A 17052-nucleotide genomic window follows, 5' to 3' on the forward strand; every position below is an offset into this window, starting at 1 on the left:
GGGTTTGATTAAATGCGCAGGATCAGGGCCGCGGCTTCCAGGCCGCCGTTGATGTCGTTTATGAGCATGCTCAGTGATAACCACCTCCTTGTACTGTCTTGGTGTGATGCCAGGCGGGAAAATGCCATCTGTATGCCACACTCTCATCTCCCTGCCACAAAAATTGATCCACTATGCCCTCTTTATCTGCTTACCGATTCACACCTATGTACGCACACACAGAACGGCGTCTTGGCTTCCTTCGAGGGCCCCGTGTGAGTGTGTGTGCATGTTTTAAAGTGGACGCCCTCTTGCCATCTAAAAGGGATTTATGCATAGCCGGGTCCCAGAGTTGTTTTTTTCCCCCCCTGTTACGGTTTGATATGATAAGCTTTTTTATATGTTTAAAATCAATATGTAATCCTATGCAGGAGCTTATCCCTCTCCACACTGCACACACACACACACACACACACACACATCATTTGTAAATCTATTTGGGCTTTGTAACACATGGGGACGGTGCACTACAGACCCTGATTGATTAGCTGCACTGTGGAATCCTATCACATGAGCAACTTTTGATGATGTCGCCAACTCTTTCAGGGTTGCACATTGACTGAAAAGGCTGATAGCAACAGTCTTCATTCCACAGGTTGTCGGACTCGGGTTTTAACAAACTCAGGAAATGAGCGTATTTAATTATTTATTTGTAGTGAGGGTGTTTGAGTTGGTTTTTAAGCTGCTCTTTATTCAGGAAGATGAAATGTGTCCACACTTGCTTTAATATTCGCGTCGACTCCAGCTGTTGTAGCTTTCTGTGTTTACGTTCGGGACAGATGCCACCTGCAGTGAAGCTAACGTGATATTACACGCCGCCACAAAAATTATGGATACAGATTTAAGTTATGTGGAAATCTTTTAAGGACAGGTTCTGCACTCTTGCAGATGATTGATTACAGAGATTCAGGAGAATTTCTCACACTTTTCCTTCCCCCACGTGCTCCACGAGGTAGGAAATACACTGCTTCAGACAGGTATGCACCACCAGAAATATTCTGTGCGTTTTAGGTGATGGAGCACACCTGACACCCACTCAGTAGAGGTGAATTAACAGGATTATTAGCAGCTTTATTCGCACATCTGTGCAACACATTAAAGAAACTTTGGGATCTCACGCTGCATCTGAAATTTGTGTTCTCACAGGAACCTCAGTTGGATAGTGTCTCAGTTCAGGGGTACAGTGCATGTGTTGGGGAAAAGCTTCAGATTAGAACAAGCCTTCAGCGTTCCTACAGGTTCCTTCGAGTACAGGCGTACTGAGATCACATACAGAGTTAGCTCATCATCTCTTGGCCAAATAAAGGGTGTACTGCTCTAAAACAGTGGGCACTTTCTCCTTTATATTTCAGCCTCAACAACAGCAGTCTTGATTAGAGGGTAATAACCATTTAGACGGAACTTTTCTCTTCCAGTTTTTAACCTTGGCATGCGATGCTTTTTTAACTGTTTTTTAATGATCAGCCAACACCGTCCCCTTCCTGTTGACTTTCTTCTCCTCTTGTGACACTTTCTGTCTCTCAGCTCCATTTGGACTTCAGCCAAAATCAGCTCTCTGAGCCTAAAGAAAAGAGCCTAAAGAAGTGAAGGTGAATGTGTTTTTGCTTTTTGTGTCTGTCTTCGCACAAAGCTGCGGTTCAAACCCTCTGATGTGATGTCGCCGAATTTTTTTATGAAGCAGAAAATGCGGCAGACAGACACGGATGCATGAAGGACGGCCTCGCCCCACTTTGAGAGAACGGGGCTTTGGACCGGTTTGCTCTCCTGAATAAATTTAGCATCGGGGAGGGGGTGGAGGGGTTCATGGGGATTTGAACCAGCGCATTCTTGTGTGCCTTGTGCAGATTCACATGGTTACCACTGGCGTGCACGGTGAGAGTTATCTGAATATGCACCCACCGTGTGAGTTGTACACACTCCTCTAAGTCTTTAACCTCTCTCTCCCTCTCTCTTATGGAGGAGGCGGGGCTTACGGGGGGGGGGCTGCAGCCTGAGTGGCTGCAGGCTGTTTTGTTTGTTCCTGTGTCTCTGGTTACCCAGCCTGCCCCGCTCTGGTGTTGCCTGGTCACGTCGCTCATCGGCTCTTTTTATTGTTTACCTTCCTAATGAGGGGGGCGGGACTCTGAGACATGTGATGGACAGCAGTGAGCTCACTCACAGACCCCCCCCCCCCTTAAACCCTCCCGTCCATACCGCGGGTCCACCAGGTCTTTGGCTTTTTGGCTGAGAAGTCCTCTGAAGGAGAATTTTTTTTTTTTTTTAAATACCTTGTTCTTCATCGTGAACCCTCCTCTTCTGAGAGAGGATTGTGGGAGAGTTATGGCAGATATGGCTGCACACATTCCTGTCTCACAATTATCTAAAGCTGATGACTCACCCACTTTTCTTTTTCACACTTTGTCCTGATTCTTTCCTAAATAACTGCTTGTTTAAAGGAGCCACAAACCCCCGAGGTGCAGATTCAGACATTTTGAATTTTTTGTCGACTCCCAAACAAAAAAATCAGAAGAGAGTAAATTTGCTTCCCTGAGAGAGAGGGAAAAAAAAAAAGGGGGGGGGGGGGGGTAGAAGAGCCAAATATTGGGACTGTGTTCATTTCGCTCTGTGGTCGACTTCAAAGGGACGAGCGGGGCCAATGAAGAGAGCGCAGACCTTTCAGGACAAACCCACTGGGCCCAGCGTGACATGCACACAGCCTGACTGCCGCAATTTGACTCAATAAGGAGGGGGGGAATATTTATTTTTAATAAAGCCACACTTATTTTGGGACTGACATTTTACAACATTCCTTTTATTCTCGAATCAATAGCCAGTTAAATATTGATAGAGGGGTGAAGTTGCCTACGCGCCACAGAAGTTCAGCTCAGCTGTGTTTGAATTCTCTCTGGGATGAAGCAGCTTTTTTTTTTTCTTTCTTTCTTTTAATATGAAACGATGGAGGGAGGTTTTAGAGGGGGACACGTTCTCACACTGAGCTGAGGAGCAGAAGGAGATTTCCTGCCTTTCTCGAGCTTTGAGGCGGTGGGCTAAAACCCTGCAACCAGCAACAGTGTTTATGAGATGAGGTGGCTTTATTAAGTTGACACTCATTTATTTTAATTTATGTACAGCACATGTTGTCCTGTTTATCCATGCTAAGTGTGATTGTTGCTTAAATTGTACAGAAAGGTTGCAGTGCGCAGAGTGTTTGGGGTGAGTTTTGGGGGTGAGGGAGGGAGGAGCGCTGCCCTGGTGTTGGGTGAGTGCTGCGCTGAGGGCGCCAGCGGATATTCGAGCCCCAGGGGGAGCGAGCGCTCTCCTGTGGGCTGCCCCCCTCCTCCAGGGAGAGGCTGAGGGGATTTGGATCAGGGTCCCACCTGGACCCTGTGGGGCCCTGTGGGGCCCCTTCCTGCAAAGACCCTGGAGAACTGAGAAACGAGAGTCAGGGGTTCACCTGCTTGTTTGTTTGTTTGTTTGGCTGTGGAGGTGACATTCAGGGGGTTGGTATTTATTTAGAAGTTTCTCTGGTGGATTTTGGACCACTGAAACTCAATTTAGGAGATTTTTAAACTTAAATTTAGTGAAAACAAAATCTGTTTTACCTCAAAAAATGGACCCAAAACTTAAAAAAAATTGACAAAAATACAAATGAATCAGCAAAGCTGCCACTTTAATAGAGCATGCATGTTTCTGAAGAGTTGAAGACTATAAAAGCAGCAAGTCCCTGTGGGAATAAGATCAGTCTTGTATCTGTGTGAAGCTGCACATTAACATGGCATCACTGTGTGCGCACACCCCAACAACCTGATGGAGTGTGTTTACATTTACGCCCTGCTCCATGATCTGTCCACTGTCACAGTCCAGCAGGCCAATGAGGTGATGAGCTTTTACCAAACTGTGTCCACTGCTGAGTTACAGGAAGCTTTTCTCCATCTTTCTGATCATGTGTAGTCCTCAAAGAATTGAAGCCGCATCCAGGGTACTCAAAAAGCTTTTTCAAAACACCTCAATTAGAGGTTCAGTCCAGAAGATGATTTAGCCGCATGTTCATCCAGTAGCCATAAAAAAGAAAAAAGAAAACTTTCTCCATTTGTGTCTCGAGGTTTTTAGAATTAAATTTAAAAAAAAAAACGTCCTCAGCATCTCCAGCTCTGACTGCAGCCCTCTGATTGTGTTGCAGACTGGCAGAAGACTGAGGCCCAGAAGAGAAGGGAGCAGCTGCTGCTGGACGAGCTGGTCATACTGGTCAACAAGCGAGACGCGCTGGTCAGGGACCTGGACGCCCAGGAGAAAGAGTAAGTTACCAAAAAAACTGAATACACACATAAAAACACGCTGAACAGTACAGCAGCCACTCCTGTGGTGAGTCGGTGTGTCACAGGCGTCTGCAGGAGCTGCAGATGTAGAGCGCGCACAGCGAGCCAGCCCTGTGGCACACCTGCACAGGTGGGATCCCGTCCAGGCCGCCATCAGGGCACCGCAGGTGGGTAAAAGGTCAGAGCGTGGCCCCTGGCACCAGGCCACTCCACAGGTGGCACGGCGACACTCGCCGTGGCACCAGCTGTGTTACCTGTGTCTGCCCCTCCCCTTCCGAGACATCTGACCTTTTGACCTTTTACCATCCGCAGGGCCGAGGAGGAGGACGAGCACCTGGAGAGGACGCTGGAGCAGAACAAAGGCAAGATGGCCAAAAAAGAGGAGAAGTGTGTCCTTCAGTGATTGTCAGCAAACAGAACCAACAAATGTAGCCGATAAAAGAAATGTATCACATCATTATTATCGATTGTTTTATTTGATAGTGGAGCTGAGACATTTCTGTCAGTTATTGGAATCCCTTTGAGGTTTGTGTCTGGGTCAGATTAACCGCAGAGACTCGGCCGAGCGAAGAGGCCCCGCAACACCTTTGCACCAACTTTGTACGGACTCGGACTATCCCACTTTATATTTTTTGATTTGAACTCCACTTTCTCCAGAACGGTACCCATGTGTAACAAATATAAATACGTGTGAGACGACGGCAGCATGCAGCCTGTGTGTAGCCTGCTCTGTCTGAGTGTGGAGACCAGGCACAGTCTGTGGATTTGAGGTACAGCACAACAATGGGGGTGATTTTACTCTCTTCTTTTTTTTTCCTTCTTCATATTAAGAAGATGAGGTGGGTTAATGTTTCAGTCGGACTTTTTAAAGGAAAACAAAGAGATAACATTCTTTCCAAGCTACTTCATTACTTGACTGTATCTTTTAATTATTTCACTTTTTACTTGTACAATATCTTAACTTGGGAAGCATTACCGTTCATAAATCTTAACTTTCCTATTGCTTTTTTTATTGTCTTGGCTTGAAAGCAGTTTACCAAAACAAAGAAAGGAAAAAAAAAAATACTTGTGTTGTATATTTTCATCACTGCTCTGACCAACAGCTTCCAAAATCCTTTTTTTTTTCCTCCACCAGGATTCATGCAGTCAGAAAACAGAAATATATATTATTTATTGCCGTTTGTCCTATAAGCTGCTTGTAAGTGAATCTACCATCACGTTTCATTTTGCTCAACGACTTTTGGTTTCTATTTATTGTATTCAGAAGAGAAATATGCTTCCATCTCTTAGAGCTCCACATCTGGTGCAGCTGTCCTTTTTACGTGTGAACATTTATCTGATTATTTATTCCAGTGTCATAACCCAAGTCTTCGGTAATAAAGTCTTTGATTTCATATTCCACCAGGACGCTGTGTGGCCTCTTTTTTTTTTAAACCATCCTCAGTGGATCTTTAAATCTGCACTTAATATTTTATTTGGGTTTTATTTTATATAATCGTAGCTTCAATGTTTTTTTGTTTTCTTTTGGGGGGGGGGGGGGGGGGGGGTTCTAATTTTTAAATGACGCACACTTTTAAAACAGTTCCAGATATTTTACTGCTTTTTTTTTTCAGTTTTTTCAGTTTACAAAAAAGATTTCCAATCCACGATCCAGACCGTATTTATTCCTCTTTGTTCACATAATTTAAAAAGTTATTGAAATGCACGCCCTTGGCTGCAGCCCCTGCACATAAGTGGCCCCTATCACTGCTTCCACCGGCGAGCGTTGCGTTTATTATTCGGCGCTCTGTTCAATTCCCCTGCGACCTGTTTATAAATTAAAATCGGCGGTTTTGTGCTTTTTTTTTTTGTTTCCTTTTCTTTCTTTTTTTTAAGGTCGGTGTTGAGCAGGTTCCTCTGAGGAAGATTAGAGAAATCACTTTGTACCAAGCAGATGTTTTTTTTTTTTTCCCCCCTCTCTCTGGGCCGCTCCTGTGCGCGCTGGAGACGGAGCTGCAGAGCTGGAGAGGCTCGGTCACCCGCAGCCACGGATGGAGAGGGGGACACATCATTTAGTATTAATTTTCAGAGCTGTTAAAAAATATCACACCGTTAAATTTTTAATTTGTCCATTTTAATTTGCAGTAATTTACTGAAAATAAGTGTGAAAAATGTTGCTGCAGTAAAACATCCGGACGAACAAAGTGTCTGCGGTTTAACCCTCCTCTCCGTCCCTGCAGGCAGCCTCCCATCCCCGATTAAAGCAGGAAAATCGGTTATGACAGCAGACGTCCTCCCCGGCCTTTCTAATACTTTCAAATTAATTTGCTGATTCGTTTCTTCTCTGCTTGGGACCGACTGTACGCGCACATTACGCACTCTGCGTCCCCCGAGGCGCTTTGTTTGACTTTGTATTGCAGCGCGTTTATCGCGGGCGCCTGTGATCTGGAGGAAAAAGAGCAGAGCCTGAACGGTGAAGGACGTTTTGCTCGGTGCTCTGTGTGTGTGTGTGTGTGTGTGAGAGCGAGAGAGTGAGTATGTGTGTGTGTGTGTGTGTGTGTGTGTGAGAAGAAAATCTTTAAAAAGATACACAGCCTGTCATTTACACTTTGGTTATAAATTATTTTCATGCAGCATTTTAAAGGCTGTTTGATTTTGTCTTCACAGAATTGTTCATGCGCAAAAACGAAACTTTAAAAAGTTTTAAATGTACTTCATCTCTGAAATTCATCTAAATCACTTAAGTTACACTGAAAACTGATTTAAAACGCCTTTAAATAAATCATTACAGGGTATAATTTGAGGTTTTTACATTTTTGTGCATGTTTTAAAGAATAAAACGGCAGAAGCCGACCTGTCTTACCTCCGCAGCATCACCCGGGTTTATTTAATGCTCCAGTAGAAGCAGAAGGAGTGAAAAATATTTGGAGTCAGTTTCCCTTTTTCGGCGAATAAGAGCGACGCGCTGCGTTTAAAAAAGAAAAAACAAAAAAATAAAAAAAACGGCGGCGGTCGGGCGCTACTGTGCAGCTGAGGATCCTTCAGCTGAATGGATTATCTCCTGAGCTTTGAAGTCTCCTGGCCTCACCTCACAGGTGCTGAGCGCCGCTCGGCCTCTGCGTTTTTTACTTCCCTCGCCCGCCGCCGCAGCCGCGTCCAAAAAAGCTGCACCTGAGGGAGCCGCGGTCTCTGCGTGCAGCGCCGGGGCTCCTACAACACTCCGTTTTATGCATCATCGTTTTAATAAGCACCGACAACATCCCCACAGATCCCCACTTCCAATCCTGCCGGCTGAAGGGACAAAACTTTTCCCCCTCCTCTCCTCGCCGCCTAATCCCAGGCTTTACCAGCTCAGCATTAAGAAAATTCAACTGCAATTTGGGATTAGACAAAATACTCTTATTACAAAAGGTTGGTGCAACTTGATAACTTGATACTTGTTCAGGGGTTTATCTCGGGGTCTTACTCACATCGAGAGAGGATGGAAGGAGAAAAAAAAAGCAATGCAGGGGAAATGTCAGAATAAACCGTCTCTTTTGTGTTGTGAGGGCCATATTTGTTGAATGGCCTTTTTGCATAATTTAACGGAGCCTGTGTGTGCATGTGCAGAGGAGAGGAGGGGAGGTGGTATTTCAGTCAGACCCTTCGTCGGCCCTCTGACAGCTTGGACTTCAGATGTGGCGGAAATAAAAAATGGATAAAAGGTGCGTGAAAACCAAATCAAATGACTCCACGTTAGGACGCCTCCTCTCTTTGTACCCAGCCTCCCTTCACTCAAATGTGTCTGATTTCTGTTTGATTTTGGCCTCTGAGTTTAAAAAAAAAAAAAAAAAAACACGGATGGGCATAATTCCTGCACAGAAAGGTGCGTTCAGGTGCATCTGTAACAAGCATCACTGCAGGCCTCCACACACAACCTACAACATACTTTTTCTTTTTTGCTCCCACGACTATTGATGCCAAAGTTTCTCTGTCAAAGTGCTCTCGTCGATGACTTTTAAGTCCCGTCGGCCTCCACTTTGATACCCCTCCCCCTCCTCCTCTCACACACACGTAAAAATGTAATTTCCATCCCTGCTCTCTCTCACACCCTCTCCCTCTCTTTTTCTGGGCATTAGCTCGCTTTCAGCTCGGGCCTCATTTACAAAAGTTGTTTTTGCAGAGAAAAAGAAGCTGCATCCCCACCCCTTCGACCCTAACTACCGCTCAGGCCAAATCATAAAACATACGCAGTGTTTTTCTTTGAGTGTGGAGGGTTAAAAACGCATTAAAAACATCAACTCAGGATTTGATTCAGTGACCGCAGCTTTTTACTGCTGATTCTTCTTCTGTGGATTCCTCTCTTTCCTCCGCAGTGAGTTGGAGGTCTATCCCTATTAAACTTTACGTCAACCATCCTCAAATGTAATTCTAAATGGGGATTAAACCTCATTCATATTCATGAGGCTTGTGTGTGTGTGTGTGTGTGTGTGTGTGTGTGTGTGTGTGTGTGTGTGTGTGTGTGTGTGTGTGTGTGTTTGGAGAGAAAGAGGCGGGGAGGGGGCATCACAATAAAAATCAAAATGGATATTTTTAACTTCTCCCCCTGTTTTTTAGTTCTCACGTCCACTTTTCTGGGTTAAAAACATCACAGTCGGACAAGCTGTGACGATAACGGTGTAAATAAAAAAAAATGCGGCTGAAGCTCCGCGGCCTTTTCTGCAAATGTGTGTGTTGTGTTGTGGTGTTGGAAACATTAACGCGTAGCTTTCCACCAAACTAAAGCGGGCTTTTAGTCTCAGCAGAGCAGCTTTGAAACGTCCTGAATCTGGATTTGTAACCTTTACCATTCCAATGTAGTAAAACGCGCCAGAAAATGTGTTTTAGATGGAGAAGTCACCACCAAAGTTTGATGACAATCCCACCAAAGATGCTCCCTAACCTGCGTGCAAGTAATAAAAATAACGTCTTCCTGTGAGATGCGAGTACCTTCTAAATTCTTCCTTTACGCACAGCAGAGCGCAGGCCTGCACCCTCTGAAGCACCTTCTCCTGCAGGCCTGCGAAACATTTCCATGTTTTTAAAACCGCTCTGTGGTTCGTCTGGTCCGGGACTGAGAAGAGGAGGGAGGGAGGGGTGGGGTGAATGGGCGTGGGCTCCCCCCGGCTGCCTCTGCGCGCCCATAGGCCGACTGTGCAGTCCGTCAGACCGCCAACTCTCACCGATTGGCTGCAGGAGGCGGATCCGCAGGTGATCCTCCGCTCATAGAGGCGCGGGGCGGAGAGAAGGTGATCAATCTCTATCCATCTCCATTAGCAATCACCTTAACACTCTGACAGACAACGACAAGCCCCCTGAAAGCAAATGAGTTTGATTTATCTGGCTGTAAAAACGCCCGGAACCGCACCGAGGACGCGGCGATGCTGGTGATGCTGCTCGGTTGTGCGCACTGATATTTGTTTCTGAGAAAGTCTGCGGCCGCTGCGCGAGTTTTATGCCCCGCAGACTTCCTGCAGCTGGATAATTTTTACTCGCCTCTTGTGGTTCGAGAGCTCGGGAAAAGGGAAGGAGACCAACAAGGTAAAGTTTCCTGTTTTCTCTCACTGATTTTACCCACACTCTGCAGGCTTGTGCGCATTTTCGCTCCGAGGAACGGAGCTGTGTTTCATTAATAAAATAACACTGAAGCTAAAGTGCACAAAGCGATTAAAGTATATATTTTGAAAAAAAAAAAAACTTTAACTTTGTCTCCCGATAACCTGTACCATGTGTCTGATTTCAATTTGAATAGCTGCACTTTTTATGAAATACTTGCGCGGATATCAATTACTCCGCACCGCGGAAGACTACATCTTGAAGCCGATAAATCGAGCCAACTTCCACCGGAGTAGACTTTTTAAATATATTTCCATTCCAGTTCATTGCTATGAGTTTTTTTTTTTTTTTTTTTTTTTGAGAGCAATTGTGCATTAAAGAGTTTGAAGCACTTAGCAGATAATTGGAGAGGCGTGTTTTTTGGTTTTTGTTAATTTATTTTGCTGATAAGGGCCCTTCTGAAACGCTCGCTCTCCCCGGAGGACTAATCTAAATTCTAATTGAGTTCATTTGCACGGAGATCTCGCCTTTTCACTCCGGCCTGTGGAGCTAGAAACGCTTTTTTTCCCCCTTCTTCTTTTTTTAAGAGCCGCTGGAATACGCGTTTGGCACGCAGAGGTTTGGTTTAGTCATTGTTAAAATAACCTCACTAATTTAATTCACACTCTCGGTCAGTGGGTTTTTAGCTTTAGATCAGTCTGCACCCAGGAGTGAAAAACAAGCTGCGAAAAACTAGTTTCTCCACCCGGATTGTGTGTGTTTGTGCGCGTAAATGTAGGTTAGTTCTCATGTTTAAGTGGCTGCTGAATATGTAGATATACTTGTGCTTATTTTCCTTTGAGTTTGCATCTTTAACCGTCTTTGCTCAGAGAAACCAAACCATGCAGGCGTTTAATTAATGTCGTTTTTTTTTTCTTTTTAAAAGTAAAGAGGATCAGAGTGTAGCTTTACTGTAAATACAATTTCAAAACGTGTCGTTTAATCAGTAAAAATGAAACAAAAATGTAACCTCTTTCTCCACAAAATGAGTCCTCATTTTGTGCAGCTTTAAACCAAACATCCTCCACTTGTTTAATAATAATATAATAATAATAGTAATAGAAGCTGGGTGTGAGAGAAAATCCGTTTCTATTTGGTGGACTTTAATTGTAATTCTCAGCCGAGGACTGAAGAGCCACAGGAGTCCTGTTGTAGTCAAAAACGCACACAAAGTCTGACGACCCGAAACAAACAGAATGAGCCAGAACAGAAAGATTTTTTTTAATAGATTATCAAACAACATCAATAATCCAGCTTTTTGTAACCCTGCGTGTGTGTGTGTGTGAAGTTCTGATTTGTGTGTATGTGTGAGAGAGCGAGTGTGCAGGCCTACACACATCTCACACACACACACACACACACACACACATTTTGCTCATAAGTTTTATTAAGTTTGCGTTTGTTGTATAAAATAATCAGAATTACAGGGAAAATACAAGTAAATTAGACTGATTATTTAAACTGCTCCTGCAGTATTTTCAAAGTTTAAATAGAAATATTTAAAAACGTGAGCGCACGCGGACATGTAAAACAGCGCGACGCACAACAGAAGCCAGGTGATTATTTTGATATGAATTATTAATACCTGCAGAAAGACGGAAAGTTGTGCGTGACATCCACACGTTTTTTGCACTTTATATCACAGGAAGAGCGCATGTGTGATTTTTAGGAGGGCTGAAATATTCCGCAGGTCTGCTGTAAATAAACGTGGCTATAGGAGGACACACACACACACACACACACACGATAAATAGAAATACAGAAAAGCTGTGATTTAAGAGCTTTGCATTTATTTGTAGTTTGCACCAGTTCCCACGGTTTCTCTTTATATAATATTCGTAAAGGCCGTGGGGACTTTTCAGGTTTAAAATGTGGATGAATTCTGCTTTGTAAAATAAAAGCTTTTCCGTTTTGGTTTTTTTTTTTCTCTCCCTGCTGGGTTTCAGGGTCCGTTTGACCCTCTTTATCCTTTAACAGATTTAATCTGCGTCTCAGGTTTTAAATAGTCTATCCTGCGTTAATTAATAGTTGTATGTCCATATCCAAATAACCACACTATGATTTCCTGGGAAGTTTATGTAATGATTTTTCTTCATTTATTGGAGTTCTTGCCTTACGTTCAATTACGCGTGGGTTGAGAGGAAAAATGAGTGGAAACTGGAAACTGCGAGATTTGTTTAAAGCTAGAAATAAAAAATAAAAAAAAAGACAGCAGTGGTCATGAGTGTGAAAAATGTGTACATGTAGCGATTTAAATAGTTTGTTTTGTTTTGTGGGGGTTGGTGCACAAACAACGCAGAATTTCTTCCTTAAATATTTACGGTGTCTCCTGCCCGTGCAGTAGCTGGAATCGGCCCCCTGTCCCGCCAAGCTGCAGCATCGGGGGAAACTGAACCGCTGGCCTGAGCTGGGTGGAGCAGTGACCGCCTGTAGCATGATGTCCTACCTCAAACAGCCCCCCTATGGCGTCAACGGCCTGGGGCTCAGTGGCGCTGCCATGGACCTGCTGCACCCCTCAGTGGGCTACCCAGGTAGGAGCCCCCCCTCCAAAAGCACACATGTATGAAAGATTACTGCGCTTGGACAGAGGCATCTGCAGTAAACATAAACCTCAGACTGAGGGGTTAGGTGTAGATTACAAGAAACATTGACTTTTGTTATATTATGGTTGTTGTTATATTACAATGTCTGTTCAACTGTTAAAATGGTAAAAACAGAAAAAGTTAAACAATAATAAATCATGATTTATCCTGGAAAACACACAAAAAACCCCCCAAAGAAAATAATAATTTCTAAACACTTATAAACAGCCTATTTATGCATAAGTAAAATACATATAACCAGATTGAAATATGCACATATACGTGCATTATATTTGGGACAAACATTGTTTAAATCAGTTTTTTTCCTCCACCTTTTCTAATCCTCTGAGCTCAGTCCACAGCAGAGCAGGTCAGGCCTGCATGCAGCTGCCACTCACTGACATTAATTCCAGCTGTATTATGTCTCCGTTACTGACGCCGTTCTCCGGTGTTTTCTCCCCGTTTGTGTCGTTTTTCTTTCCCGCAGCGACTCCCAGGAAGCAGCGGCGGGAGCGGACTACCTTTACCCGCTCTCAGCTCGACGTCCTGGAAGCTCTGTTCGCCAAAACCCGGTACCCGGACATCTTCATGCGGGAGGAGGTCGCACTGAAAATCAACCTGCCTGAATCAAGAGTCCAGGTACCGAAAAATTTTTTTAAAGCGCGACGTATTTTAATCTCTGCTTCCACTAACTCTTGGATATTAATTTTGCCGTTAATGGCATATACTGTCTATATTTAAAAAGTAGGCTAATTAAGACCTAAGTTTAGTTCAAACAGTCAAATAAAGATTTCAACTTACTTTGTAGAGCTTATGAACTCTAAAGTAATTTATTTAAAGTCATTTATTAATTTTTTGCGTGTTACCACGCCCCAGTGAACCGTTAATGACATCACTTGGTTTGAATTAATGGTTAATTAATGGTTACCTCTTGGCTAGCTAGAAGGCTACAAACTAGCTTATTAATAAGCAAATACCTTAGATTATGGTACATTTCTTTCACTTTTTTAATGCTACCAAAACATTTACCCATGTATTTCAAATAGTTAACTAACTTATGAAGAAAATTAAGCGTGTTTTTTTGGATAAATTTAGGTCTTTTATGTAGCTCAGTAATGCACTGGTTTAAAAAATCTTTTTACAGGACAGCAACAAGCATAGAAATGGCGATATTTTAAAATGAGGAGTATAATTAAAATTACACATTCTGGTTTAATAGTTACAGTTTAAGTAAAATTAAGTCTCTGCCTTTTTATTTTGTACCTCTCTTTTTTTTTTTTTTTTTTGGTTTCATATTTAGCTCAGTACACTGCTTTGTATGGCCTTTTCTGTCATAGTACTTCACTTTATTTCATAACATCCAGCAGGCAGATGCAAACAAAACTGCATTTGATTTAAAAGAAAATTACAGCAGAATCAGAGTTATTTTGAAAATTTGCATTAAATTTTTTGATGCACTTCAAGTACAGGGTGTGTAATTTGATCTCAAATATGGGCTCGCTAATAAAGAGACCAGCATTTAAACCTTCATATACCCCAAAGATCTCACTGATGTACTATAGTACCTTGAAAGGTATTTGGGGAAAAACCAAGGCACAACTCGAGTTATTTTCAGAATGTGTGTGTGAAACAAAATGCTCCAAACAATCATACCCTCTCGGTGCTCTAGAGTTACTCTACTGTGTGGTGAAACTCAATACCCTGTTATCTTAGAGCCGTCTACCAGGTATGAAATTAGACCCCTGGCTGGTCCAAGCCAAGGGGCCGGGGTGGAAATGAACCTTGATGGCTAATAACCCCCAATTTTCTTCCATAATGTACTCCCACCGTGGCTCAGGAGTTTTTTTTTCCTGAAATGCTCAGGCTGGTGTTGTGTAGGGTTGCTAACTCCTGGCTGGTGTTTGTGGTTGCAGGTGTGGTTCAAGAATAGGAGGGCCAAGTGTCGCCAGCAGCAGCAGAGCGGCAGCAGTGCCAAAGCCCGGCCGCCCAAGAAGAAGTCCTCTCCGGCCCGGGAGAGCACCGGATCTGAGAGCAGTGGCCAGTTCACGCCTCCTGCCGTTTCCAGCACAGGCTCTTCCTCTTCATCATCCTCGTCCACCAATCACACGGGCCCAGCGACACTCAGCAGCACCTCTACCTCCATCAGCACCGTCTCCTCTATATGGAGCCCCGCTATCTCCCCCGGAAATGCTCCAGCTCCTGCAGTGGCCCCGCTCCCCGAGCCCGGACCCCCATCTAATGCCTCCTGTATGCAGCGTTCAATGTCAGGGTCTGCTGCAGCCGCCACCTCCTATCCCATGTCCTACAACCAGACGCCGGGTTACGGCCAGGGCTACCCCACCCCTTCCAGCTCCTACTTTAGTGGCGTGGACTGCGGCTCCTACCTGGCCCCCATGCACTCCCACCACCACCCGCACCAGCTCAGCCCCATGACGGCCTCGTCCATGTCGGGCCACCCGCATCACCACATCTCCCAGTCGTCAGGCCACCACCACCATCACCACCAGGCATACGGCAGCTCCGGCCTGGCCTTCAACTCCTCCGACTGCCTGGATTACAAAGAGCAGACTGCCGCCTCCTCATGGAAGCTCAACTTTAACACCACAGACTGCTTGGACTACAAAGACCAGGCCTCCTGGAGGTTCCAAGTCTTGTGATCAGGCTTTCTTTTCCCCCGCCACTGCCCGCCCTGCTTGTCTGCTCTCTTTAATTTTCCAGATTAGCTTACTGCTTGTTTTTTAGAAGACAAAGAGTTTATGAACAATAAGACAACAAGATAGCAGCAGGAATGCTCAAGAATTGGACTTCCTTCTCCCTCTCGTCCTATTTCAAAGTTAAAAAAACAAAAAAACAAAAAACAAAACAAAACAAACAAAAAAAGACCTGTGAAGAGAAAGCATCAGGAGCAGATTTCCTGAAGATGAAGAAAAAGGGTTTTTTAAGATGCCCCTTCTTGGGATAAGCTTAACAAAACTGTTTTTCCAAGAGTCATTTCAACCAAACTCCTTTGACCACCAGCTCTCTGGATGGGAGGAATATTTTCCCCTCTGGTGCACTGACGGGAACTGCCTGCCGTGCCCTCTTTACCTCCATCGAGTCCTGTATAGTTTTTATTTCTGGAATTTGTTATTTTAGGATGACAGAGATTTTTAGTCAGCTGCCCACAGGAGCTGAAACATGTAAATATGTATTTGGGTCAGTTACAGTGACCATGTTTAGTTGGTGTTTTTTTTTTTATGAATTTAAAATTGTTTATTACCACTTTGAAAGAAAGAAGAAAAAAAAAACTGTATGTAAATCTTTCCAAATATTCCAAAGAGAACAAATTGGCCATAAAGTTCAGCTTTTATATACACGTTGTTTTACTCAGCAAAATTTGAAATGTCTTGGGGAAAACTCTAAATCTAAAATATAGATGCAGATCTATTCTGGGACATTTTCTTTTCCAGATATTATTATTATAATTATTATTCTAGCTTCCACGTTTTCAAAGCTGACCTCCTCTCGGGGACATGTTTGAACCGCAGCACTTGGCTTGATATTGGAGTCAAAGCTTTTTTTTTTTTAAATTTTATTTTATTTTTTTTTTGTTTAATTCTTCTGGGGTAGGAGAGGAAAGGAAATGTGGATTTATAGCTCCAAAAATGACAGTGAGATGTTGAATGTATCTTTAAAGGCGACCACCCTTACATACATGTTCATCCAATAAAGATCCGTTAAGTCAAATTTTATTTTCCTGTCTCACTTTGATTCCCAACAGGGAGTCAAGTTTCTTTTTGTACACCAGCAAATTACAAACTCAACACTGCTGTTTTCTCTCATTTGAACTAGTCACACTTTTATTTAAAAGCTTGTTGATTTTTGTTTCCCCCTAATTATAACGGGGTAAATGCAAATTAGGCCATAATTAAAACAAGCCGAGAACGCATGTAGGCTTGCATTTCCATTTTAGAGAGCAGCCGTTTAATCCTCTCAGTGTCTGCCTTTAAATTGAAATGCTGACATCTCTCCTTGCTTTAGGGAAGCAAAGTGTCTGTTAAAATTAAATATATATATATATAAAAAAAAAAAAACTTAAAAAGTCCCCGAAATCGTCCAAATAGTGAGCCGGGAGACAGCTGATCGAGGCGTAATTGAACGCAGCGCTGTAATGGCGTGATAATTACTCCTGCGCCCTGAGTTGGTTTCTCCAAAATATCCTGCAGGAATTTCACCGCCTCTGATGCGGTAATTACGTAGGTGGGGCCAGGTTAGGGGGTCACATGTAAGTGTGTGTGTGTGTTTAATGCGTTTCTGCTCGGGGGTAATAAAGGGGGTTGGGTGGGGGTTAAAAAAATCGCGTCAGTGCTCTGGCAAGGTTGTTTTGGACGCGTTTTTAGCAGTGAAGGCCGCACAGAGAGCGGGAGGTTCACGCTAATTATGTGCCCCAATTAAACTCTCATCCTTGCGCAAAGAAAACGAGCAGGTTGTGCACACTTTTATGCCCGCTAATTAAGACAAATTGATTTATGTTTAATCATTAATTAAGGCGCTCTCTCATCCTG

At 43.7% G+C, this 17052-nt stretch overlaps 2 protein-coding genes across 6 annotated transcripts in view; both read left to right on the forward strand.

Moving 5' to 3' along the window:
* Positions 1–5739, forward strand: part of ehbp1 (EH domain binding protein 1) — a 183818-nt gene extending 178079 nt beyond the window's left edge. For all 5 annotated transcript variants that reach the window (XM_030747768.1, XM_030747770.1, XM_030747771.1 and 2 more), the window contains 2 exons: positions 4199–4313; positions 4647–5739. In XM_030747768.1, coding sequence (XP_030603628.1) covers positions 4199–4313; positions 4647–4737 — 206 coding nt within the window. In that variant the 3' untranslated portion in view covers positions 4738–5739. The remainder of the gene's footprint in view (positions 1–4198; positions 4314–4646) is intronic.
* Positions 5740–9606: 3867 nt separating this feature from the next.
* On the forward strand, positions 9607–16235 carry otx1 (orthodenticle homeobox 1). The gene is made up of 4 exons (XM_030748073.1): positions 9607–9872; positions 12268–12457; positions 12996–13147; positions 14422–16235. The coding sequence occupies exons 2-4, from the start codon at positions 12361–12363 to the stop codon at positions 15163–15165; spliced, it is 993 nt and encodes a 330-aa protein (XP_030603933.1). The 5' UTR covers positions 9607–9872; positions 12268–12360; the 3' UTR covers positions 15166–16235.
* Positions 16236–17052: the final 817 nt, after the last annotated feature.

Source organism: Archocentrus centrarchus, chromosome 15 (assembly GCF_007364275.1).
Source record: "Archocentrus centrarchus isolate MPI-CPG fArcCen1 chromosome 15, fArcCen1, whole genome shotgun sequence".
NCBI classification, from domain to species: Eukaryota; Metazoa; Chordata; class Actinopteri; order Cichliformes; family Cichlidae; genus Archocentrus; species Archocentrus centrarchus.